The following is a 27,482-nucleotide window of genomic DNA, read 5'->3' on the forward strand; positions in this document are numbered from 1 at the left end:
AGCACACACACATTCATATACCAAATATATATATATGTATATATAAAACCAACCATATATATATATATATATATATATATATATATATATATGTGTGTGTGTGTGTGTGTGTGTGTGTGAGTGTGTGTGTGTGTGTGTGTGTGTGTGTGTGATGTGATGTGTATGTGTGTGTAGTGTAAGCACACACACACACACATGTGTACACACACACACACACACACAGCACACACACACACACACACACACACACACACACACACACACACACACACACACACACACACACACACACACACACACACACACACACACACACACACACACACACACACACACACACACACACACACACACAAAGGAGCTCAGAGCCCTACAATTGCCTTAAAGGAGTAGAAATGATAATATACTTGCTCAGCGGGTAATCAGCAATCTGTCTACATTGTGTTCTGCACAGACAAGCAGAAGCTCTACTGGTCTGTCAGATACAGAGAAGATGAACAGGCACCAATACATGGAACAACGCCACCACATGTTTGTAATCGTTCAGTGGGGATGAAGTCGCTCTGGATAAGAGCGTCTGCTAAATGACTTAAATGTAAATGTAATGAAGGTACAGTGTTATTTGACTTCTCAATGGGGGCGTCAGTAGCGTCGTGATCACAACAACAACAACAACAACAACAAAAATCCTATCAATTTCACAGTAGAGTTCTCTTGACTGGGAGCTCCAGCAATATCTACAAAGAAGACATTTCAGATGGATTGAAAATCAAAATTACAATGAAATTACATTGGAGGCTCTGCATGTTGCATCACAGCTTCCACTGTTTCAGAGAGGGCTAGACTTACCAGGTTTGCCAATATGTAGTGGTAATTTTTCAGGTTCTTCTTCTGAGCAGCGATCTGGAATTCATAACAAAATGGGTAAATGATGTCCATTTGGCAACACGTCACTGAAAGCATTTTGAAAGCTATTGCATTCCAGATGTGGATTGAGGTGTCCCATTAATCCTGAGTGGCGCAGCTGTCTAAGGGCACTGCATCTCAGTGCAAGAGGCGTCACTACAGTCCCTGGTTTGACTCCAGGCTGTATCACATCTGGCTGTGATTGGGAATCCCATAGGGTGGTGCACAATTGGCCCAGTGTCATCCGGGTTAGGTTTGGAAAAAAAATATATATATCTTTATTTAACTAGGCAAGTCAGTTAAGAACAAATTCTTATTTACAATGACGGCCTACTGGGGAACAGTGGGTTAACCGCCTTGTTCAGGAGGCAGAATGACAGAGTTTAACCTTGTCAGCTCAGGGATTTGATTGAGCAACCTTTCGGTTACAAGTCCAAAGCTCTAACCTCTAGGCTACCTGCCACCCCTAGGGTTTGGCCGGGGTAGGCCGTCATTGTAAATAAGAATTTGTTCTTAACTGACATGCCTAGTTGAATAATTGTTAAATATAAAAAAAATGTATCGCAGTCCTCCCAAATAGGAGCTAATTGTTCCTGTCTTTGAGGAAATGAATTACTCATCTCCTGTCTCTGCCTGCATGTCTGAGTAAAATATCAGTGCTCAGCAGAAAGGGGGCAGCTGGAACAACTCACCGTGGAGGGCTGGGAAGGATTTGGCATCTGTCACTGTGGGAAGCCCAATTAGAGCGTTAATGACTACATGTTCACAATCTGTATCAAAATCACTAGTACACCTGTGATGGATAGGCCTGGGATCGCCTCTAGGAGACAGAATGAAGCCGTCGTCAGGGATAATTGAGCCTGACCATATTTCTAAATGCTTATCTGTAAAACTACATGTTTTTGAATATGCTAATTTCACTAGCTCTCTGCTATTCAGAAACCATGACATTTTTACATTTTTAGTCATTTAGCAGAAGCTCTTATCTAAAGCGACGTACGAGAGCAATTAGGGTTAAGTGCCTTGCTCAAGGGCAAATCAACAGATTTTTCACCGATTCGGCTTAAGGATTTGAACCAGTGACCTCTCGGTTACTGGCCCAACGGGACTGAAGAGATTTTACATATTCAAAATAGCTCAAAGGAACTGTTATCCATCCCAAACAAGATAGACTACATTTATAAAAAGGTCTGCTATGAATGTTTCTTAAGCTAGGTTTTTGAATAGTTTTAGTCCAGCTCTACTCACTGTGGTGATTCCATTTATAGTACAATATATAAATGGTACCAGGGAACAATATCGTCCCTGGAGAACTGGGTGATGATATGATCTTGCAGCAGCAGCATGGAATCCAAGTCATACACATCTATCTTTGTCTTCATTACAAACTTCCCTCCACTGTCCCCCTGAGACTGGCCCAGTATAGAACAAGAGACACTATAACAGTACCACGCAGTGTTCAAACTGAACCTTTGTCAATAGTTTGAGTTGTAAGACTCAGTAAGAGGAGGAAGGGTTATTTTGTTACACTAGCTGCATGGTCTTCTTGTTGGTGTGAACCCATCCAATCCAATTACTGAACTAATCTGTCTAGTTTACAGACCATCTCTTCATGCATTAAGCTCTCAATAGTCACCTCCCCCTTGTTTCATTACTGGACTGTCTATCAATCTGATGTTATTTACCAGGTTGAGGATCAAGTTGAGTCTCTCCAGCTCACAGTCCAGGATGATGTTGTACTCCTTCTTCTTCTCTAGGTCCTGAACCACCTTCAGGAAGGCCGTCTGATCCATACCACTGTCCAGGTTCACTGATGTCACCTGCCATGTCCTCTCTGCTGCTGTATCCAGAATCTTCTGTAGCACTGTCAGGCCTACAAGACAAACACCGAAGGTACACGCTAATTAGTCTGGGCATATTTGATGGTAAACCACACTTAGGTCCTTTACTTAGGTGAAGTAAACCACACTTAGGCACTTTACTTAGGTGAAGTAAACCACACTTAGGTACTTTACTTAGGTGAAGTAAACCACACTTAGGTCCTTTACTTAGGTGAAGTAAACCACACTTAGGTACTTTACTTAGGTGAAGTAAACCACACTTAGGCACTTTACTTAGGTGAAGTAAACCACACTTAGGTGACGGGGTGCAGGTAGCCTAGCACTTATTTGTATTATTTATTTAACCTATATTTAACTAGGCAAGTCAGCTAAGAACAAATTCTTATTTATATTACCCCGGCCAAACCCTAATCTGGACGACGCCGGGCCAATTGTGAGCCGCCCTATGGGACTCCCAATCATGGCCGGTTGTGATACAGCCTGGAATCGAACCAGGGTCTGTAGTGATGCCTCTAGCATTGAGATGCAGTGCCGTAGACCGCTGCGCCACTCGGGAAAGGCGAACTCGCAGTAGGAGGGTTGCCAGTTTGAATCCTGGGTCTGACAGGGAACAAAATCTTTCAGGAAGTGAGCGAACAATCAGAGGGTTGCTGGTATCTAATCCTAGATGCCATTGCCTGCTGTTGTTCCCCTTTAGCAAGTCACTTAACCTCCCACAACAATTGCTCCACGGGCGCCCAGTGTAAGTCCCCTGATCCAACCCTTTCAGCCTCTATATGTATGTAACAGTCCCCTGATCCAACCTTTTCAGCCTCTATATGTATATAACAGTCCCCTGATCCAACCTTTTCAGCCTCTATATGTATATAACAGTCCCCTGATCCAATGCTTTCAGCCTCTATGTGTATATAACTGTCCCCTGATCCAACCCTTTCAGCCTCTATATGTATATATCAGTCCCCTGATCCAACCTTTTCAGCCTCTATATGTATATAACAGTCCCCTGATCCAATGCTTTCAGCCTCTATGTGTATATAACTGTCCCCTGATCCAACCTTTTCAGCCTCTATGTGTAGGTAACAGTCCCCTGATCCAAACTTTTCAGCCTCTATATGTATCCAAACTAGCCTGTATATGTATATAACTGTCCCCTGATCCAACCTTTTCAGCCACTATATGTAGGTAACAGTCCCCTGATCCAAACTTTTCAGCTTCTATGTGTATATAACAGTCGCCCGATCCAACCTTTTCTTTGTCAGCCTCTATATGTATGTAACAGTCCCCTGATCCAACCCTTTCAGCCTCTGTATGTATGTAACAGTCCCCTGATCCAACCTTTTCAGCCTCTATATGTATATAACAGTCCCCTGATCCAACCCTTTCAGCCTCTATATGTATATAACAGTCCCCTGCCTCTATGTGTATCCATCCAACCTTTTCAGCCTCTATATGTATGTAACAGTCCCCTGATCCAACCTTTTCAGCCTCTATATGTATATAACAGTCCCCTGATCCAACCTTTTCAGCCTCTATATGTATATATCAGTCCCCTGATCCAACCTTTTCAGCCTCTATATGTATATAACTGTCCCTGATCCAACCTTTTCAGCCACTATATGTAGGTAACAGTCCCCTGATCCAAACTATTTTATCAGCACCTTCTATGTGTATATAACAGTCGCCCGATCCAACCTTTTCAGCCTCTATGTATATTTAACAGTCCCCTGCTCCAGTCTCTATATGTATGTAACAGTCCCTTGATCCAACCTCTCCAGCCTGTATATGTACTGTACGAGTGTCTTTCAGAGGTTGGGATAAAGCAGTAGTCAGTAATTCAGTTGGACCTGGAGTAACAATTGACGAGTAAAATTATCTTAATATGAACTTTTCTTTTGATCCTTTGTCGTCACTAAAATGTAATTTACAAATCTTTTCTTTACACATTATTTCTTTACACCTCTTTTCTTTACACATTATTTCTTTACACCTATTTTCTTTACACCACTTTTCTTTACACATTCTTTCTTTACACGTATTTTCTTTACACATTATTTCTTTACACCTCTTTTCTTTACATATTATTTCTTTACACCTCTTTTCTTGACACATTATTTCTTTACATCTCTTCTTTACACCTCTTTTCTTTACACCTCTTTTCTTTACACCTCTTTTCTTGACACATTATTTCTTTACACCTCTTTTCTTTACACCTCTTTTCTTTACACCTCTTTTTTTTCTTTACACATTATTTCTTTACATCTCTTTCTTTACACCTCTTTTCTTTACACCTCTTTTCTTGACACATTATTTCTTTACATCTCTTCTTTACACCTCTTTTCTTTACACCTCTTTTCTTTACACCTCTTTTCTTTACACCTCTTTTCTTTACACATTATTTCTTTACACCTCTTTTCTTTACACCACTTTTCTTTACACCTCTTTTCTTTACACATTATTTCTTTACATCTCTTCTTTACACCTCTTTTCTTTACACCACTTTTCTTTACACCTCTTTTCTTTACACATTATTTCTTTACATCTCTTCTTTACACCTATTTTCTTTACACCTCTTTTCTTCACACATCTTTTCTTGACACATTATTTCTTTACATCTCTTCTTTACATCTCTTTTCTTTACATCTCTTTTCTTGGCTTCACCTGCTGTATGGGGCAAGCTCCAATGCCGTTGTGACTTACAGAAGCACTTGAGTTGACTGAACGTATCCAGTGAAGCCTCAGTTGATTTCTTCTACTCTCATCTTCTATTGAACACACGTGTACTATTGTCTTTAAAAGTAGATTAGTAAATAAACTGGTATTACAAAGGTGTAATTCTTTTGTGATCAGGGGTGGTTTGTTTAGCACAGCACTGCTGCATATAGAGAACAGAGGATTTCAAGAGCTACACAGAAGACTGTGTACGAGGCAGAGTTGCTCCGGTTGTTTTCACGGCAGTCACCTGAAATCACTGTCAACGCACCTAAAACTGTGACAGCCAGGCTGAGGTGCTGCTGCCTGAATGCCTGTGTATTCTCCTCAGCCAAAGTAAATGTGCTGCTTCATATCTGCTTTCCCAAGGGCCCTGAGTTTGAAAACGACCAAATGTAGCATTTGGTTCCCCCCCTTTCAATACTGGAAATGGAAATGCTGAGTATTTTTGCACTGGGTTAATCTGGAGTCTGGGGTGATGACAGTGAGAAAGATCTATGAAGTGGAGAGAACTTCTCCCTCCCCCTCCCTCCTTCCTTAGGTCTCTCTTTTAGGAACATGACTTAGAACTTAGACAGATGACGTGTGAATGCAGCTGAACCACCTGAATTAATGCCATTCCTTCCCCTTATCTATAACCCTGGCTCATCAGTATTCCCCCATATTCAGTGCCTTCAGAAAGTATTTATACCCCTTGATTTATTCCACATTATGTAGTGTTACAGCCTGAATTTCAAAAATGGATTAAAAAGATGTTTGTCTCACTCATGTACACACAATACCCCATAATGACAAAGTGAAAACATGTTTTTAGAAATGTTTGCTAATTCATTTTGAAAATGAAATATAGAAACATCTAAGTTATTCCCACCCGAGTCAATACTTTGTAGAAGCACCTTTGGCGGTGATTACAGCTTTATGCCATCTTGGGTATGTCTGTATCAGCTTTACGTAGTCTTGGGTATGTCTGTATCAGCTTTACGTCGTCTTGGGTATGTCTGTATCAGCTTTACGTCATCTTGGGTATGTCTGTATCAGCTTTACGTCATCGTGGGTATGTCTGTATCAGCTTTACGTAGTCTTGGGTATGTCTGTATCAGCTTTACGTCATCTTGGGTATGTCTGTATCAGCTTTACGTCATCTTGGGTATGTCTGTATCAGCTTTACGTAGTCTTGGGTATCTTCAGGTCATCTTGGGTATGTCTGTATCAGCTTTACGTCATCTTGGGTATGTCTGTATCAGCTTTATGTCATCTTGGGTATGTCTGTATCAGCTTTACGTCATCTTGGGTTTGTCTGTATCAGCTTTACGTCATCTTGGGTATGTTTGTTTCAGCTTTACAGTATGTCTCTTGGGTATCTCTGTTTCAGCTTTACGTCATCTTGGGTATCTCTGTATCAGCTTGTATCAGCTTTACATCTTGGGTATCTCTGTATCAGCTTGGGTATGTCTTTTCAGTTTACATCTTGGGTATGTCTGTATCAGCTTTACGTCATCTTGGGTATGTCTGTTTCAGCTTTACGTCATCTTGGGTATGTCTGTATCAGCTTTACTTGTATCATCTTTGGGTATGTCTGTATCAGCTTTACGTCATCTTGGGTATGTCTGTCTTGGGTATGTCTGTAGCTTTACATCATCTTGGGTATGTCTGTATCAGCTTTACGTCATCTTGGGTATCAGCTTTACGTTGTCTTGGGTATGTCTGTATCAGCTTTACGTTGTCTTGGGTATGTCTGTATCAGCTTTACGTCTTGGGTATCTCTGTTTCATCTTGGGTATGTCTGTTTCAGCTTTACGTCATCTTGGGTATCAGCTTTACGTCATCTTGGGTATGTCTGGGTATGTCTGTACTAGCTTTTTCGTTGTCATCTTGGGTATGTCTGTATCAGCTTTACGTCATCTTGGGTATGTCTGTTTCAGCTTTACGTCATCTTGGCTTTACAGTATGTCTTGTACAGCTTTACGTCATCTTGGTCATCTTGTATGTCTGTTTCAGCTTTACGTCATCTTGGGTATGTCTGTATCAGCTTTATCAGTCTGTATCAGCTTTACGTCATCTTATGTCGTCAGCTTTACGTTGTCTTGGTCTGTATGTCTGTATCAGCTTTACGTCATCTTGGGTATGTCTGTATCAGCTTTACGTCATCTTGGGTATGTCTGTATCAGCTTTACGTCATCTTGGGTATGTATCAGCTTTACGTCATCTTGGGTATGTCTGTATCAGCTTTACGTCATCTTGGGTATCTTTAGTTTACAGCTGGTATGTCTGTATCAGCTTTACGTCATCTTGGGTATGTCTGTATCAGCTTTATGTCATCTTGGGTATCAGCTTTACGTTGTCTTGGGTATGTCTGTTTCAGCTTTACGTCATCTTGGTTATGTCTGTATCAGCTTTACGTCATCTTGGGTATCTCTGTTTCAGCTTTAAAATCTTGGGTATGTCTGTATGTCTGTATGTCTGTATCAGCTTTACGTCATCTTGGGTATGTCTGTTTCAGCTTTACTCATCTTGTATGTCTGTATCAGCTTTACGTCATCTTGGGTATGTCATTTACGTCTTGGGTATGTCTGTATCAGCTTTACGTCATCTTGGGTATGTCTGTTTCAGCTTTACGTCATCTTGGGTATGTTTACTCTTGTATGTCAGCTTTACGTCATCTTGGGTATGTCTGTTTCAGCTTTACAGTCATCTTGGGTATGTCTGTTTCAGCTTTACGTCATCTTGGGTATGTCTGTATCAGCTTTACGTCATCTTGGGTATGTCTGTATCAGCTATCTTGGGTATGTCTGTATCAGCTTTACGTCATCTTGGGTATGTCTGTATCAGCTTTACGTCATCTTGGGTATGTCTGTATCAGCTTTACGTCATCTTGGGTATGTCTGTATCAGCTTTACGTCATCTTGGGTATCTTGGGGGTATGTCTGTATCAGCTTTACGTCATCTTGGGTATGTCTGTATCAGCTTTACGTCATCTTGGGTATGTCTGTTTCAGCTTTACGTCATCTTGGGTATGTCTGTATCAGCTTTACGTCATCTTGGGTATGTCTGTATCAGCTTTACGTCATCTTGGGTATGTCTGTATCAGCTTTACGTCATCTTGGGTATGTCTGTATCAGCTTTACGTCATCTTGGGTATGTCTGTATCAGCTTTACGTCATCTTGGGTATGTCTGTATCAGCTTTACGTCATCTTGGGTATGTCTGTATCAGCTTTACGTCATCTTGGGTATGTCTGTATCAGCTTTACGTCAGCTTTATCGCTTTATCTTGGGTATGTCTGTTTCAGCTTTACGTCATCTTGGGTATGTCTGTATCAGCTCTTGGGTATGTCTGTATCAGCTTTACGTCATCTTGGGTATGTCTGTATCAGCTTTACGTCATCTTGGGTATGTCTGTATCAGCTTTACGTCATCTTGGGTATCAGCTTTACGTTGTCTTGGGTATGTCTGTATCAGCTTTACGTCATCTTGGGTATGTCTGTATCAGCTTTACGTCATCTTGGGTATGTCTGTACCAGCTTTACGTCATCTTGTCATCTTGGGTATGTCTGTTTCAGCTTTACGTCATCTTGGGTATGTCTGTATCAGCTTTACGGGGTATGTCTGTATCAGCTTTACGTCATCTTGGGTATGTCTGTATCAGCTTTACGTCATCTTGGTTATGTCTGTATCAGCTTTACGTCATCTTGGGTATGTCTGTTTCAGCTTTACGTCATCTTGGGTATGTCTGTATCAGCTTTACGTCATCTTGGTTATGTCTGTATCAGCTTTACGTCATCTTGGGTAAGTCTGTTTCAGCTTTACGTTGTCTTGGGTATGTCTGTATCAGCTTTACGTCATCTTGGGTAAGTCTGTTTCAGCTTTACGTCATCTTGGGTATGTCTGTATCAGCTTTACGTCATCTTGGGTATGTCTGTTTCAGCTTTACATCATCTTGGGTATGTCTGTTTCAGCTTTACGTCATCTTGGGTATGTCTGTTTCAGCTTTACGTCATCTTGGGTATGTCTGTATCAGCTTTACGTCATCTTGGGTATGTCTGTATCAGCTTTACGTCATCTTGGGTATGTCTGTTTCAGCTTTACGTCATCTTGGGTATGTCTGTATCAGCTTTACGTCATCTTGGGTATGTCTGTTTCAGCTTTACGTCATCTTGGGTATGTCTGTTTCAGCTTTACGTCATCTTGGGTATGTCTGTTTCAGCTTTACGTCATCTTGGGTATGTCTGTTTCAGCTTTACGTCATCTTGGGTATGTCTGTTTCAGCTTTACGTCATCTTGGGTATGTCTGTATCAGCTTTACGTCATCTTGGGTATGTCTGTATCAGCTTTACGTCATCTTGGGTATGTCTGTATCAGCTTTACGTCATCTTGGGTATGTCTGTATCAGCTTTACGTCATCTTGGGTAAGTCTGTTTCAGCTTTACGTTGTCTTGGGTATGTCTGTTTCAGCTTTACGTCATCTTGGTTATGTCTGTTTCAGCTTTGCACATCTAGATTTGGGGATTTTCTTCCGTTCTTCCATGCTGATTTTTTCAAGCTCTGTTAAATTAGATGGGGAGCGACGATGAACAACAATCTTGAAGTCTTCCACAGATCTTCAATGAGACTAAAGTCTGGACTTTGGCTGGGCCACTCAATGACATTCACATTTTTGTTCTGAAGCATTTCAGCGTTGCTTTGGCTGTATGCTTTGGGTTATTGTCCTGTTCAACGTTTGCACTCTGAAGCAGGTTCTCATCAAGGGTTTGCTTGTATTTGGCTCCATTTATTGTTCCTTATATCCTTACCAGTCTTTCAGTCCCTGCCTCTGAAAAGCATCCCCATAGCATGATGATGCCACCCCCATGCTTCAGGGTAGGGATGGTGGTACAGGTGATGAGCTGTGCTTGGTTTTCTCCAGACATAGCGCTTTGCATTCAGGCTAAAGAGTAAACATTTTGTTTCATTCAGACCACAGGATCTTTTGCCTTACGGTCTCAAGAGTCTTTCACAAGCATTTTTGCAAACTCTATGTGTCATGTGCCTCTTTCTCAGCAGTGGCTCCCGTCTGGCCTCTCCCATAAAGACCAGAGTGGTGAAGAGCTGTAGAGACATCTGGTAGGTTCTCCCATCTCAGCCCAGGAACTCTGTAGTTCTGTCACAGTGGTCATTGGGTTCTTGGTCACCTCTCTGACCAAGGTCATTCTTGCCTGGTTGCTCAGTTTGTGTTCTAGGAAACTTTCAATAGTTGTATACCCTTCCCCAGATAAATGCCTCATCACAGTTATATCTCAGAGATAGTCTTCATGGTATAGATTCTGGTCTAACATACACCGTCAACTGTGGTACCTTGTAGACAGGTGTGGGTTTTTTTCTGTCATGTCCAAACAATTGAATTGGCCCACAGGTGAACTCCAATCAAGTTGTAGTGACATCCCAAGGAAAATGGATACACGTGAGCTCAATTTGTTTCAGAGCAGAGCAGTTTCAGAGCAAAGAGTTGTGGATACTAATATCAGTTAGATATTTCTGTATTTAATTTTCAAAAAATGAGCAAAAAAAATATCTAAAAACATATTTAGAACTGTCATTATGGGGTCATTATTATGGTGTCATCATTATGGGGTCATCATTATGGGGTCATCATTATGGGGTCATTATTGTGGGGTCATTATTATGGGGTCATCATTATGGGGTCATCATTATGGGGTCATTATTATGGTGTCATCATTATGGGGTCATCATTATGGGGTCATCATTATGGGGTCATTATTATGGGGTCATTATTATGGGGTCATTATTATGGGGTCATTATTATGGGGTCATTATTATGGGGTCATTATTATGGGGTCATTATTATGGGGTCATCATTATGGGGTCATCATTATGGGGTCATTATTATTGGGTCATTATTATGGGGTCATTATTATGGGGTCATTATTATGGTGTCATTATTGTGGGGTCATCATTATGGGGTCATTATTGTGGGGTCATTATTGTGGGGTCATTATTATGGTGTCATCATTATGGGGTCATTATTATGGGGTCATTATTATGGGGTCATTATTATGGGGTCATTATTGTGGGGTCATTATTATGGGGTCATTATTATGGGGTCATTATTATGGGGTCATTATTGTGTGAAATTCTTATGACAAAATGTGGAACAAGTCAAGGGGTATGAATACTTTCTGAACACAGTAATGTCCAGTGTTTTGGGCAACGTGTTACAAAAGTAACGCGTGTTGTAATCAGATGACTAACTTTTTCCTGAATTGGGTAATATTCCTACAGTTACTTTGTCAAACAACGCGTGCGTTACTTTCAGAATAATATCTCTACCGGGGCGCGTGTTTCCATGAATCCGATCTCAACTTGTTTCCTCATTTAGTTCTGGAGCGAGCGGAGAAAGGCTGTTTGGAGAAATGTCGTGACAGCTGCAGTCCATTGAAATATATAGAGGGAGCACCTCTGATCTTTGCCATTGATCACTTCTGCGATAGCAATGCCCATAGAGGGCTTCCTCGTCTTGTGGCAAGCATGCCCTCTATACAACTCTATGGCTCGAGAGAAACATTTTGAATGAAAAGATAAGAAATCTCTCAGATGTTTGGCTTACAGTATACTACCCAGCGAGCACAGTGGATCTGGGACGATTCCGGCTGAGAGTCGGGGCACTCGGCTGAGAGTCAGACGAGGACCGAAGTCATGTGGCCCGAGTCTGGGTCGCCTTCGGCCGTATTACTTATGGCTAGGATGCGGGGATCGAGCTCGGCCCGATTCCGGTGTGAGTTATCTGGCCCAAATGTATTACTTGGGGTTCGGGCCGATTGGGGCTACTCTCTGGCAGATGATTATATAATTAACATTCATTATTTATTTATTTTTCCATATTTTCTCATTGTTTCTGTGATCAAAAAATAAAATTAACATTTTAATACAATTATTTAAGAGTCCTGTTTAAGAAGCATTTTGATACTTTGTGCAATGCAATTGATAAGCATTAAAAACTTTGTGGATGGATCCTCCCGAGTGGCGCAGCGGTCTAAGACACTGCATCGCAGCGCAAACTGCGTTGCTACAGATGCTGGTTTGAGACCAATGGGGCGAAGCACAATTGGCCCAGCGGCGTCCGAGTTAGGGGAGGGATTGCCTGGCCGGGACGTCCTTGTCCCATCACGCTGTAGCGACTCCTGTGGCGGTCCAGGTGCATGCATGCTCACACGGTCACCAGGTGTACAGTGTTTCCTCCGTGTTTCCTCCGATAATTACTAAATAGGGTAATTTTGTTTTCATTTATTTAAATTTGCATCGGGACACTTCTGGAGGGATTCTGGTAGATGCAGGCAAGGTCGTCTGAAATCCGGTAGACAGGAAACAGCCCAATGTACTTGGGCCCATTCTGGGCAGTCATTCATTTTGAATCCGGGGCCGCGTCCAACACCCGATTCCAAGCCGATTCAATCAGTTCCGAGACCCCCGGAAGAGGGCCGCTTCTGGGCCATTTCCTCATCGCCAGCTGGGTGTATATGGCTAATTAAGCAGCCCTACATGGCAGAGCACTTGTAGACTAGCACATGAAAGCAGCGCCACAGATGAAAGGGGAAACTAGTGATAAAACCTGAGTTAGTAAGTAGACTATCTCTGGTAGAGCGTGCGCGGCTCGCGTCTCTTCCTCATACAGTCAAACAAACTGTGAGATTTATATTTTTTTCATGAAAGTAATATAACGAGTATTATAAACTGGATGGTTCGAGCCCTGAATGCTGATTGGCTGAAAGCTGTGGTATATCAGACCGTATACCACGGGTATGACAAAAAATATATACTATTTACTGTTCTAATTACGTCTGTAACCAGTTTATAATAGCAATAAGGCACCATGGGGGTTTGTGGTATATGGCCAATATACCACAGCTAAGGGCTGTATCCAGGCATTGCGTTGTGCCTAAGCACAGCCCTTAGCTGTGGTATATTGGCCATATACCACACCTACTTGTTTCCTTATTGCTTAAATATAAGGTGGTACTTTCCTCAAAAAGTAATATTGTAAAGGCACATTTGTTAACCAATATCTAATATATTACTTTCCCAAGTACTTAATCCCAACACTGGTAATGTATTAAAGCATCTTTAGTTTTTGTTTAGTTTATTAATTTGACCATTTAAAAAAAAAACAAGCACGCATAAAACTTAAAAAAGCCATACATGCACATGAGTTAAATCATGAAGGATAGCACACAATACAGTCTGGGACTTATTTCCCTTGTTAAATCATGGAGGATAACACACAATACAGTCTGGGACTTATGTCCATTGTTACATCATGGAGGATAACACACAATACAGTCTGGGAATTATTTCCCTTGTTAAATCATGGAGGATAACACACAATACAGTCTGGGAATTATTTCCCTTGTTAAATCATGGAGGATAACACACAATACAGTCTGGGAATTATTTCCATTGTTAAATCATGGAGGATAACACACAATACAGTCTGGGACTTATTTCCATTGTTAAATCATGGAGGATAACACACAATACAGTCTGGGACTTATTTCCCTTGTTAAATCATGGAGGATAACACACAATACAGTCTGGGACTTATTTCCCTTGTTAAATCATGGAGGATAACACACAGTACAGTCTGACTTATTTCCATTGTTAAATCATGGAGGATAACACACAATACAGTCTGGGAATTATTTCCATTGTTAAATCATGGAGGATAACACACAATACAGTCTGGGACTTATTTCCATTGTTAAATCATGGAGGATAACACACAATACAGTCTGGGAATTATTTCCATTGTTAAATCATGGAGGATAACACACAATACAGTCTGGGAATTATTTCCATTGTTAAATCATGGAGGATAACACACAATACAGTCTGGGACTTATTTCCATTGTTAAATCATGGAGGATAACACACAATACAGTCTGGGAATTATTTCCATTGTTAAATCATGGAGGATAACACACAATACAGTCTGGGACTTATTTCCATTGTTAAATCATAGAGGATAACACACAATACAGTCTGGGACTTATTTCCATTGTTAAATCATGGAGGATAACACACAATACAGTCTGGGACTTATTTCCATTGTTAAATCATGGAGGATAACACACAATACAGTCTGGGACTTATTTCCATTGTTAAATCATGGAGGATAACACACAATACAGTCTGGGAATTATTTCCATTGTTAAATCATGGAGGATAACACACAATACAGTCTGGGACTTATTTCCATTGTTAAATCATGGAGGATAACACACAATACAGTCTGGGACTTATTTCCCTTGTTAAATCATGGAGGATAACACACAATACAGTCTGGGACATATTTCCATTGTTAAATCATGGAGGATAACACACAATACAGTCTGGGACTTATTTCCATTGTTAAATCATGGAGGATAACACACAATACAGTCTGGGACTTATTTCCATTGTTAAATCATGGAGGATAACACACAATACAGTCTGGGAATTATTTCCATTGTTAAATCATGGAGGATAACACACAATACAGTCTGGGACTTATTTCCATTGTTAAATCATGGAGGATAACACACAATACAGTCTGGGAATTATTTCCATTGTTAAATCATGGAGGATAACACACAATACAGTCTGGGACTTATTTCCATTGTTAAATCATGGAGGATAACACACAATACAGTCTGGGACTTATGTCCATTGTTAAATCATGGAGGATAACACACAATACAGTCTGGGACTTATTTCCATTGTTAAATCATGGAGGATAACACACAATACAGTCTGGGACTTATTTCCATTGTTAAATCATGGAGGATAACACACAATACAGTCTGGGACTTATTTCCATTGTTAAATCATGGAGGATAACACACAATACAGTCTGGGACTTATTTCCATTGTTAAATCATGGAGGATAACACACAATACAGTCTGGGAATTATTTCCATTGTTAAATCATGGAGGATAACACACAATACAGTCTGGGAATTATTTCCATTGTTAAATCATGGAGGATAACACACAATACAGTCTTATTTCCATTGTTAAATCATGGACTTATTTCCATTGTTAAATCATGGAGGATAACACACAATACAGTCTGGGACTTATGTCCATTGTTAAATCATGGAGGATAACACACAATACAGTCTGGGACTTATTTCCATTGTTAAATCATGGAGGATAACACACAATACAGTCTGGGACTTATGTCCATTGTTAAATCATGGAGGATAACACACAATACAGTCTGGGAATTATTTCCATTGTTAAATCATGGAGGATAACACACAATACAGTCTGGGAATTATTTCCATTGTTAAATCATGGAGGATAACACACAATACAGTCTGGGACTTATTTCCATTGTTAAATCATGAGAGGATAACACACAATACAGTCTGGGACTTATTTCCATTGTTAAATCATGGAGGATAACACACAATACAGTCTGGGACTTATTTCCATTGTTAAATCATGGAGGATAACACACAATACAGTCTGGGACTTATTTCCATTGTTAAATCATGGAGGATAACACACAATACAGTCTGGGACTTATTTCCATTGTTAAATCATGGAGGATAACACACAATACAGTCTGGGAATTATTTCCATTGTTAAATCATGGAGGATAACACACAATACAGTCTGGGACTTATTTCCATTGTTAAATCATAGAGGATAACACACAATACAGTCTGGGACTTATTTCCATTGTTAAATCATGGAGGATAACACACAATACAGTCTGGGACTTATTTCCATTGTTAAATCATGGAGGATAACACACTATACAGTCTGGGACTTATTTCCATTGTTAAATCATGGAGGATAACACACAATACAGTCTGGGAATTATTTCCATTGTTAAATCATGGAGGATAACACACAATACAGTCTGGGACTTATGTCCATTGTTAAATCATGGAGGATAACACACAATACAGTCTGGGAATTATTTCCATTGTTAAATCATGGAGGATAACACACAATACAGTCTGGGACTTATTTCCATTGTTAAATCATGGAGGATAACACACAATACAGTCTGGGACTTATTTCCATTGTTAAATCATAGAGGATAACACACAATACAGTCTGGGAATTATTTCCATTGTTAAATCATGGAGGATAACACACAATACAGTCTGGGACTTATTTCCATTGTTAAATCATGGAGGATAACACACAATACAGTCTGGGAATTATTTCCATTGTTAAATCATGGAGGATAACACACAATACAGTCTGGGACTTATTTCCCTTGTTAAATCATGGAGGATAACACACAATACAGTCTGGGAATTATTTCCATTGTTAAATCATGGAGGATAACACACAATACAGTCTGGGACTTATTTCCATTGTTAAATCATGGAGGATAACACAATACAGTCTGGGAATTATTTCCATTGTTAAATCATGGAGGATAACACACAATACAGTCTGGGACTTATTTCCATTGTTAAATCATGGAGGATAACACACAATACAGTCTGGGACTTATTTCCATTGTTAAATCATAGAGGATAACACACAATACAGATGACTTATTTCCATTGTTAAATCATGGAGGATAACACACAATACAGTCTGGGACTTATTTCCATTGTTAAATCATGGAGGATAACACACAATACAGTCTGGGACTTATTTCCATTGTTAAATCATGGAGGATAACGAACAATACAGTCTGGGACTTATTTCCATTGTTAAATCATGGAGGATAACACACAATACAGTCTGGGACTTATTTCCATTGTTAAATCATGGAGGATAACACACAATACAGTCTGACTTATTTACATTGTTAAATCATGGAGGATAACACACAATACAGTCTGGGACTTATTTCCATTGTTAAATCATGGAGGATAACACAATACAGTCTGGGACTTATTTCCATTGTTAAATCATGGAGGATAACACACAATACAGTCTGGGACTTATTTCCATTGTTAAATCATGGAGGATAACACACAATACAGTCTGACTTATTTCCATTGTTAAATCATGGAGGATAACACAAATACAGTCTGGGAATTATTTCCATTGTTAAATCATGAAGGATAACACACAATACAGTCTGGGACTTATGTCCATTGTTAAATCATGGAGGATAACACACAATACAGTCTGGGACTTATTTCCATTGTTAAATCATGGAGGATAACACACAATACAGTCTGACTTATTTCCATTGTTAAATCATGGAGGATAACACACAATACAGTCTGGGAATTATTTCCATTGTTAAATCATTAACACACAATACAGATGACTTATTTCCATTGTTAAATCATGGAGGATAACACACAATACAGTCTGGGAATTATTTCCATTGTTAAATCATGGAGGATAACACACAATACAGTCTGACTTATTTCCATTGTTAAATCATGGAGGATAACACACAATACAGTCTGGGACTTTATTTCCATTGTGGTCCTCTTGGGACAAGATGTCTAGTGCCGATCCGACACGGTTGAACACAGTATGACAGAGAGATAATAAAACATAAAAACAGAGAAGAAGAACATCTCTCTCATCATTCCAGTTACATCTTAGGGATCATTCATATGGGCCCAGAAGACATCAAACAGTTTTCTACTTTATTTTTAAAGCTGCCCAGAGACGACGTTGTGTTTATGGGCAGAGGCGCATTGCAGCACGATAGAAACACAGAAGGCTAGGTGTAATTCATGACACAGAGTAGCAACATGTTCATCCTTACTGTGAATGTACAGTACAGTAATATGGCTGCATTGATAAATGACAGTGATTCCTCTGAGCAGTCTCTAACAATGATCCTAACTAAAGGCCTTAGAAGTGAGATGTCTCGAACATTTGTCAGATGTTTAAAAAAACATGTTTTAAAAAAACACACATGTATCCTCCACACAAGCGTGCATGCAGGGCTCAGTTAAACATGAAACATACTGGGGAAAGATCTTAATTCATGATCAAATTGTAAATTGGATAGTTTTGACGTGATAAAAGTGTTCAGCTAAGTGTGTACTGTCTATGATCTAAATATATTGCCTCCACGAACTCCTACTGTAGATGCACTGTGCACTGTGATGCACTTTGATGCACTGTGCAAGACGGACATTTCTTCACAACAGACAAAGCCGCTTCAGACAGCAACACTCTACAGGGGCGATAGTGTACATGCCGGTACTGTGGGTGTACTGTACTCTTAGGACATGTCTATAGAACAAGATGTCTGTAGAACAAGATGTCTGTAGAACAAGATGTCTGTAGAACAAGATGTCTGTAGAACAAGATGTCTGTAGAACAAGATGTCTATAGAACAAGATGTCTGTAGAACAAGATGTCTGTAGAACAAGATGTCTGTAGAACAAGATGTCTATAGAACAAGATGTCTATAGAACAAGATGTCTTTAGAACAAGATGTCTTTAGAACAAGATGTCTGTAGAACAAGATGTCTATAGAACAAGATGTCTGTAGAACAAGATGTCTATAGAACAAGATGTCTATAGAACAAGATGTCTGTAGAACAAGATGTCTGTAGAACAAGATGTCTATAGAACAAGATGTCTATAGAACAAGATGTCTGTAGAACAAGATGTCTGTAGAACAAGATGTCTGTAGAACAAGATGTCTGTAGAACAAGATGTCTATAGAACAAGATGTCTTTAGAACAAGATGTCTGTAGAATAAGATGTCTGTAGAACAAGATGTCTTTAGAACAAGATGTCTGTAGAACAAGATGTCTGTAGAACAAGATGTCTGTAGAACAAGATGTCTGTAGAACAAGATGTCTGTAGAACAAGATGTCTGTAGAACAAGATGTCTATAGAACAAGATGTCTTTAGAACAAGATGTTTATAGAAGAGATGTCTATAGAACAAGATGTCTATAGAACAAGATGTCTATAGAACAAGATGTCTATAGAACAAGATGTCTATAGAACAAGATGTCTATAGAACAAGATGTCTATAGAACAAGATGTCTGTAGAACAAGATGTCTATAGAACAAGATGTCTGTAGAACAAGATGTCTGTAGAACAAGATGTCTGTAGAACAAGATGTCTGTAGAACAAGATGTCTTTAGAACAAGATGTCTATAGAACAAGATGTCTATAGAACAAGATGTCTTTAGAACAAGATGTCTATAGAACAAGATGTCTGTAGAACAAGATGTCTGTAGAACAAGATGTCTATAGAACAAGATGTCTATAGAACAAGATGTCTATAGAACAAGATGTCTATAGAACAAGATGTCTGTAGAACAAGATGTCTATAGAACAAGATGTCTGTAGAACAAGATGTCTGTAGAACAAGATGTCTATAGAACAAGATGTCTGTAGAACAAGATGTCTGTAGAACAAGATGTCTATAGAACAAGATGTCTTTAGAACAAGATGTCTGTAGAACAAGATGTCTGTAGAACAAGATGTCTGTAGAACAAGATGTCTGTAGAACAAGATGTCTGTAGAACAAGATGTCTGTAGAACAAGATGTCTGTAGAACAAGATGTCTATAGAACAAGATGTCTTTAGAACAAGATGTTTATAGAAGAGATGTCTATAGAACAAGATGTCTATAGAACAAGATGTCTATAGAACAAGATGTCTATAGAACAAGATGTCTATAGAACAAGATGTCTATAGAACAAGATGTCTATAGAACAAGATGTCTGTAGAACAAGATGTCTGTAGAACAAGATGTCTGTAGAACAAGATGTCTGTAGAACAAGATGTCTGTAGAACAAGATGTCTTTAGAACAAGATGTCTTTAGAACAAGATGTCTATAGAACAAGATGTCTATAGAACAAGATGTCTTTAGAACAAGATGTATATAGAACAAGATGTCTGTAGAACAAGATGTCTATAGAACAAGATGTCTATAGAACAAGATGTCTATAGAACAAGATGTCTATAGAACAAGATGTCTGTAGAACAAGATGTCTATAGAACAAGATGTCTGTAGAACAAGATGTCTATAGAACAAGATGTCTTTAGAACAAGATGTCTGTAGAACAAGATATCTTTAGAACAAGATGTCTATAGAACCAGATGTCTATAGAACAAGATGTCTTTAGAACAAGATGTCTATAGAACAAGATGTCTATAGAACAAGATGTCTATAGAACAAGATGTCTTTAGAACAAGATGTCTTTAGAACAAGATGTCTTTAGAACAAGATGTCTATAGAACAAGATGTCTTTAGAACAAGATGTCTATAGAACAAGATGTCTATAGAACAAGATGTCTTTAGAACAAGATGTCTATAGAACAAGATGTATTTAGAACAAGATGTATTTAGAACAAGATGTCTTTAGAACAAGATGTCTGTAGAACAAGATGTCTATAGAACAAGATGTCTTTAGAACAAGATGTCTGTAGAAGAAGATGTCTGTAGAACAAGATGTCTGTAGAACAAGATGTCTTTAGAACAAGATGTCTTTAGAACAAGATGTCTGTAGAACAAGATGTCTGTAGAACAAGATGTCTTTAGAACAAGATGTCTGTAGAACAAGATGTCTTTAGAACAAGATGTCTATAGAACAAGATGTCTATAGAACAAGATGTCCATAGAACAAGATGTCTATAGAACAAAATGTCTGTAGAACAAGATGTCTTTAGAACAAGATGTCTAGAGAACAAGATGTCTTTAGAACAAGATGTCTATAGAACAAGATGTCTGTAGAACAAGATGTCTATAGAACAAGATGTCTGTAGAACAAGATGTCTGTAGAACAAGATGTCTGTAGAACAAGATGTCTGTAGAACAAGATGTCTATAGAACAAGATGTCTTTAGAACAAGATGTTTATAGAACAAGATGTCTTTAGAACAAGATGTCTATAGAACAAGATGTCTATAGAACAAGATGTCTATAGAACAAGATGTCTGTAGAACAAGATGTCTGTAGAACAAGATGTCTATAGAACAAGATGTCTATAGAACAAGATGTCTATAGAACAAGATGTCTATAGAACAAGATGTCTGTAGAACAAGATGTCTGTAGAACAAGATGTCTGTAGAACAAGATGTCTGTAGAACAAGATGTCTTTAGAACAAGATGTCTATAGAACAAGATGTCTATAGAACAAGATGTCTATAGAACAAGATGTCTTTAGAACAAGATCTATATAGAACAAGATGTCTGTAGAACAAGATGTCTGTAGAACAAGATGTCTTTAGAACAAGATGTCTTTAGAACAAGATGTCTTTAGAACAAGATGTCTTTAGAACAAGATGTCTATAGAACAAGATGTCTATAGAACAAGATGTCTTTAGAACAAGATGTCTATAGAACAAGATGTCTATAGAACAAGATGTCTATAGAACAAGATGTCTATAGAACAAGATGTCTATAGAACAAGTTGTCTTTAGAACAAGATGTCTATAGAACAAGATGTCTGTAGAAGAAGATGTCTGTAGAACAAGATGTCTTTAGAACAAGATGTCTATAGAACAAGATGTATTTAGAACAAGATGTATTTAGAACAAGATGTCTTTAGAACAAGATGTCTGTAGAACAAGATGTCTATAGAACAAGATGTCTTTAGAACAAGATGTCTGTAGAACAAGATGTCTATAGAACAAGATGTCTATAGAACAAGATGTCCAGAACAAGATGTCCGTAGAACAAGATGTTTTAGAACAAGATGTCCGGGAACAAGATGTCTTTAGAACAAGATGTCTAGAGAACAAGATGTCTGTACACAAGATGTCTATCAGGGAACAAGATGTCTGTAGAACAAGATGTCTATAGAACAAGATGTCTTTAGAACAAGATGTCTGTAGAACAAGATGTCTATAGAACAAGATGTCTATAGAACAAGATGTATTTAGAACAATATGTCTATAGAACAATATGTCTATAGAACAAGATGTCTATAGAACAAGATGTCTATAGAACAAGATGTCTATAGAACAAGCCCTTTTATTTGAAATAAATAAATGAAGACATCACAGTGCTATGATCTTCTATGTCGTAAGCACTTCACGTGTGTGTAAAATGTGCAGTAGTAGCAAAGGTCAACAAAAGACGGCCTTTAAAGAGGCTCCCATTGTGTCTTTACCTCAGGGCCAGAGTGTGGCTATTTTCAAAGCAGAAAGCCTCCAACAAAGTGCAGCTGCTGAACAGCCACAACAAAACATCTAAAACAAAAGTAGTCAATGCCATTTAAATACACCACCCTGACACCCTCTGACCAGCAAACGATTCATGTTTATCATATTGTGAAGTTACTTTCCCAGAGCCACCCTGAAGCTCCTCGACCCGTTTCAGTTTGCCTATCAGCCCAGCACAGGAGTTGATGCTGTTCTTACTCTCCTCAACATGGTCTGTAGACATGTAGACGGTGCCAAATCCTATTTCAGGGTTCTGTTCGTTGACTTTTCTTCTGCCTCCAGGATTACATTCTGGCACAGAGACTCAGTCGGGACTTCTCCTTAGCTGGTTTTGTGGCTGTTGGACTTCCTGAGCCAGCGGTCACAGTGGGTCAAAGTAGGTCCCCATGTGTCGGACATACGCAACACCAACACAGGTTCTCCTCAGGGATGTGTCGGACATACGCACCACCAACACAGGTTCTCCTCAGGGATGTGTCGGACATACGCACCACCAACACAGGTTCTCCTCAGGGATGTGTCGGACATACGCACCACCAACACAGGTTCTCCTCAGGGATGTGTGGGACATACGCAACACCAACACAGGTTCTCCTCAGGGATGTGTTTTTTACCCCACTCCTGTACATATTGTATACTAATAGTTGTACTAGTTTCCATCCTGACAGACGCCTCGTTAAGTTCGCTGATGACACTGTCTCGATCAGCCTTGTGCGTGATGACGAAGAACACCATGGCCCGGTCCTAAATGACTTTGTAGAGTGGTGTGATGAATCACACTTCCTCAATACCAACATGAGCAAAGAGATGTGCATAGACTTCAGGAAGTGTGTGCATAGACTTCCTCTGCAACATCTATCAGAGGTCAGAATATAGAAATTGTAGAGGAATACAAATATCTGGGTGTCCTCTTGGACAATAAGCTTCAGTAGAGTAAATGTTCAGACCTGATCTACAGAAAGAGTCATCAAAGACTGTACTTTCCTCAAAAAGCTGGGATATTTTAATGTTGAATGTCCTATCACAAAATAATTTTTGACCCAAGACATCCCCTGTGCCCGGACTTTGAACTACTCCCCCCTGGGTGCAGGTATAGGGGACCCCTCGGCAGGAAGAACAGAACTAGACAATAATTTGTGCCAGGTGTGATATCCCTCTTAAATAGCTCGGGCTAATATTCCTATCGACCCAGTAAGGACAGCAGGCTAATGTTTCTATAAACTCAGTAAGGCCAGCAGGCTAATGTTCCTATAGATTCAGTAAGGCCAGCAGGCTAATGTTCCTATAGATTCAGTAAGGCCAGCAGGCTAATGTTCCTATAGATTCAGTAAGGCCAGCAGGCTAATGTTCCTATAGACTCAGTAAGGCCAGCAGACTAATGCTCCTACCGGTCCAGTAAGGCCAGCAGACTAATGCTCCTATCCACCCAGTAAGGCCAGCAGACTAATGCTCCTATCCACCCAGTAAGGCCAGCAGACTAATGCTCCTATAGACTCAGTAAGGACAGCAGGCTAATGTTCCTACCGGTCCAGTAAGGCCAGCAGGCTAATGTTCCTATAGACCCAGTAAGGCCAGCAGGCTAATGTTCCTATAGACTCAGTAAGGACAGCAGGCTAATGCTCCTATAGACCCAGTAAGGCCAGCAGGCTAATGCTCCTATCCACCCAGTAAGACCAGCAGGCTAATGCTCCTATAGACACAGTAAGGCCAGCAGGCTAATGCTCCTATCCACCCAGTAAGACCAGCAGGCTAATGTTCCTCTCCACCCAGTAAGGACAGCAGACTAATGTTCCTATAGACCCAGTAAGGCCAGCAGGCTAATGCTCCTATCCACCCAGTAAGGCCAGCAGGCTAATGTTCCTATAGACACAGTAAGGCCAGCAGGCTAATGTTCCTCTCCACCCAGTAAGGCCAGCAGGCTAATGCTCCTATCCACCCAGTAAGGACCAGCAGGCTAATGTTCCTCTCCACCCAGTAAGGCCAGCAGGCTAATGTTCCTATAGACACAGTAAGGACAGCAGACTAATGTACCTATCTACTCAGTAAGGCCAGCAGGCTAATGTTCCTATAGACCCAGTAAGACCAGCAGGCTAATGCTCCTATCCACCCAGTAAGGCCAGCAGGCTAATGCTCCTATCCACCCAGTAAGGCCAGCAGGCTAATGCTCCTATCCACCCAGTAAGACCACCACCCAGTAAGACCAGTAATGCTCCTATCCACCCAGTAAGACCAGCAGGCTAATGCTCCTATCCACCCAGTAAGACCAGCAGGCTAATGCTCCTATCCACCCAGTAAGACCAGCAGGCTAATGCTCCTATAGTCCCAGTAAGGCCAGCAGACTAATGCTCCTATCCACCCAGTAAGGACAGCAGGCTAATGCTCCTATCCACCCAGTAAGGCCAGCAGGCTAATGTTCCTATCCACCCAGTAAGGACAGCAGGCTAATGCTCCTATAGACCCAGTAGGGCCAGCAGACTAATGCTCCTATCCACCCAGTAAGGCCAGCAGACTAATGGACCCAGTAAGGCCAGCAGGCTAATGCTTATCCACCCAGTAAGGCCAGCAGGCTAATGTTCCTATCCACCCAGTAAGGCCAGCAGGCTAATGCTCCTATCCACCCAGAAAGGCCAGCAGGCTAAGGCCATCCACCCAGTAAGGACAGCAGGCTAATGCTCCTATAGACCCAGTAAGGCCAGCAGACTAATGCTCCTATCCACCCAGTAAGGCCAGCAGACTAGTCTCTTTTTATTTGTATGTAACTGTTATGAAAGTTGTATTGTAAAAAAAAAATCTATTTAAACACCACCTTAAACGTGTACATGACACTGCAACAACCCTTCCCCACGGGGACAATAAAGTCAGTAGAGTAAGTAGGATACTCAACATACGTTATAGAGTAGTGATGGTACTCACCATACCTTAGTCACAGAAGGCTGCTGAGGGGAGGACGGCTCATAATAATGGCAGGAACGGAGCAAATGGAATGGCATTAAACACCCGGAGACCGTGTTTTTGATGTTTACAGAGCAGTGATGGGAAGCTTGTCTCACATATTTCAAGGCACTCTGATCTGATAAAAAAATAAAAAGTACCGATGCTTGTATCAAGGTAACAATAACACGTGATTGATGATGTTTTGCTTCTTCAGACATCACACTACCTTCTGACAGCTGTTGGACAAAGAGCGCCGACCTGCTGCTAAACAGGTGGAAAGTTGGCTCTGGGCGTAGAGCCAAAGTGAAATTAATTTAAACAGCTCTAGTTGTTATAGGTAATGATCAAATTATGGATCCAAAGTTATTTGTTAATATGTCAAAGTGAGTTTAAAAAGGTTAATTGAAGTTTAATTCAATTCAAAAGGTGACAGGCAGTTGATAAAAGCTTTGTTGGATTCCACTGTGTCTTTCAAAACATCAACCTGTGCTGGGCACCACTTCCAAACTTACTCTGGATAGTCTTTCAAAACATCAACCTGCGCTGGGCACCACTTCCAAACTTACTCTAGATAGTCTTTCAAAACATCAACCTGCGCTGGGCACCACTTCCAAACGTACTCTGGATAGTCTTTCAAAACATCAACCTGCGCTGGGCACCACTTCCAAACTTACTCTAGATAGTCTTTCAAAACATCAATCTGCGCTGGGCACCACTTCCAAACTTACTCTGGATAGTCTTTCAAAACATCAACCTGCGCTGGGCACCACTTCCAAACTTACTCTGGATAGTCTTTCAAAACATCAACCTGCGCTGGGCACCACTTCCAAACTTACTCTGGATAGTCTTTCAAAACATCAACCTGCGCTGGGCACCACTTCCAAACTTACTCTAGATAGTCTTTCAAAACATCAACCTGCGCTGGGCACCACTTCCAAACTTACTCTAGATAGTCTTTCAAAACATCAACCTGCGCTGGGCACCACTTCCAAACTTACTCTGGATAGTCTTTCAAAACATCAACCTGCGCTGGGCACCACTTCCAAACTTACTCTAGATAGTCTTTCAAAACATCAACCTCTGCTGGGCACCACTTCCAAACTTACTCTAGATAGTCTTTCAAAACATCAACCTGCGCTGGGCACCACTTCCAAACTTACTCTGGATAGTCTTTCAAAACATCAACCTGCGCTGGGCACCACTTCCAAACTTACTCTAGATAGTCTTTCAAAACATCAACCAGCGCAGGTGGTGATGTAGGTGGCCTGGTGGTGATGTAGGTGGCTAGGTGGTGATGTAGGTGGCCTGGTGGTGATGTAGGTGGCTAGGTGGTGATGTAGGTGGCCTGGTGGTGATGTAGGTGGCCTGGTGGTGATGTAGGTGGCCTGGTGGTGATGTAGGTGGCCTGGTGGTGATGTAGGTGGCCTGGTGGTGATGTAGGTGGCCTGGTGGTGATGTAGGTGGCTAGGTGGTGATGTAGGTGGTTAGGTGGTGATGTAGGTGGCTTAGGTGGTGATGTAGGTGGCTAGGTGGTGATGTAGGTGGCCTGGTGGTGATGTAGGTGGCTAGGTGGTGATGTAGGTGGCTAGGTGGTGATGTAGGTGGCCTGGTGGTGATGTAGGTGGCCTGGTGGTGATGTAGGTGGCCTAGGTGGTGATGTAGGTGGCCTGGTGGTGATGTAGGTGGCCTGGTGGTGATGTAGGTGGCCTGGTGGTGATGTAGGTGGCTGGTGGTGATGTAGGTGGCCTGGTGGTGATGTAGGTGGCTAGGTGGTGATGTAGGTGGCCTGGTGGTGATGTAGGTGGCTAGGTGGTGATGTAGGTGGCCTGGTGGTGATGTAGGTGGCCTGGTGGTGATGTAGGTGGCTAGGTGGTGATGTAGGTGGCCTGGTGGTGATGTAGGTGGCCTGGTGGTGATGTAGGTGGCTAGGTGGTGATGTAGGTGGCTGGTGGTGATGTAGGTGGCCTGGTGGTGATGTAGGT

General features: G+C 40.7%; 1 protein-coding gene across 1 annotated transcript in view; it reads right to left on the reverse strand.

Moving 5' to 3' along the window:
• Positions 1-27,482, reverse strand: part of gria1b (glutamate receptor, ionotropic, AMPA 1b) — a 130,379-nt gene that overhangs the window by 37,539 nt on the left and 65,358 nt on the right. Inside the window, exons 4-5 of the mRNA XM_064982395.1 lie at positions 2,592-2,779; positions 850-903 (exon numbers count right to left, since the gene is read on the reverse strand). Coding sequence (XP_064838467.1) covers positions 850-903; positions 2,592-2,779 — 242 coding nt within the window. The remainder of the gene's footprint in view (positions 1-849; positions 904-2,591; positions 2,780-27,482) is intronic.

This window comes from Oncorhynchus masou, chromosome 12 (genome assembly GCF_036934945.1).
Source record: "Oncorhynchus masou masou isolate Uvic2021 chromosome 12, UVic_Omas_1.1, whole genome shotgun sequence".
In the NCBI taxonomy this organism is placed as follows: domain Eukaryota; kingdom Metazoa; phylum Chordata; class Actinopteri; order Salmoniformes; family Salmonidae; genus Oncorhynchus; species Oncorhynchus masou.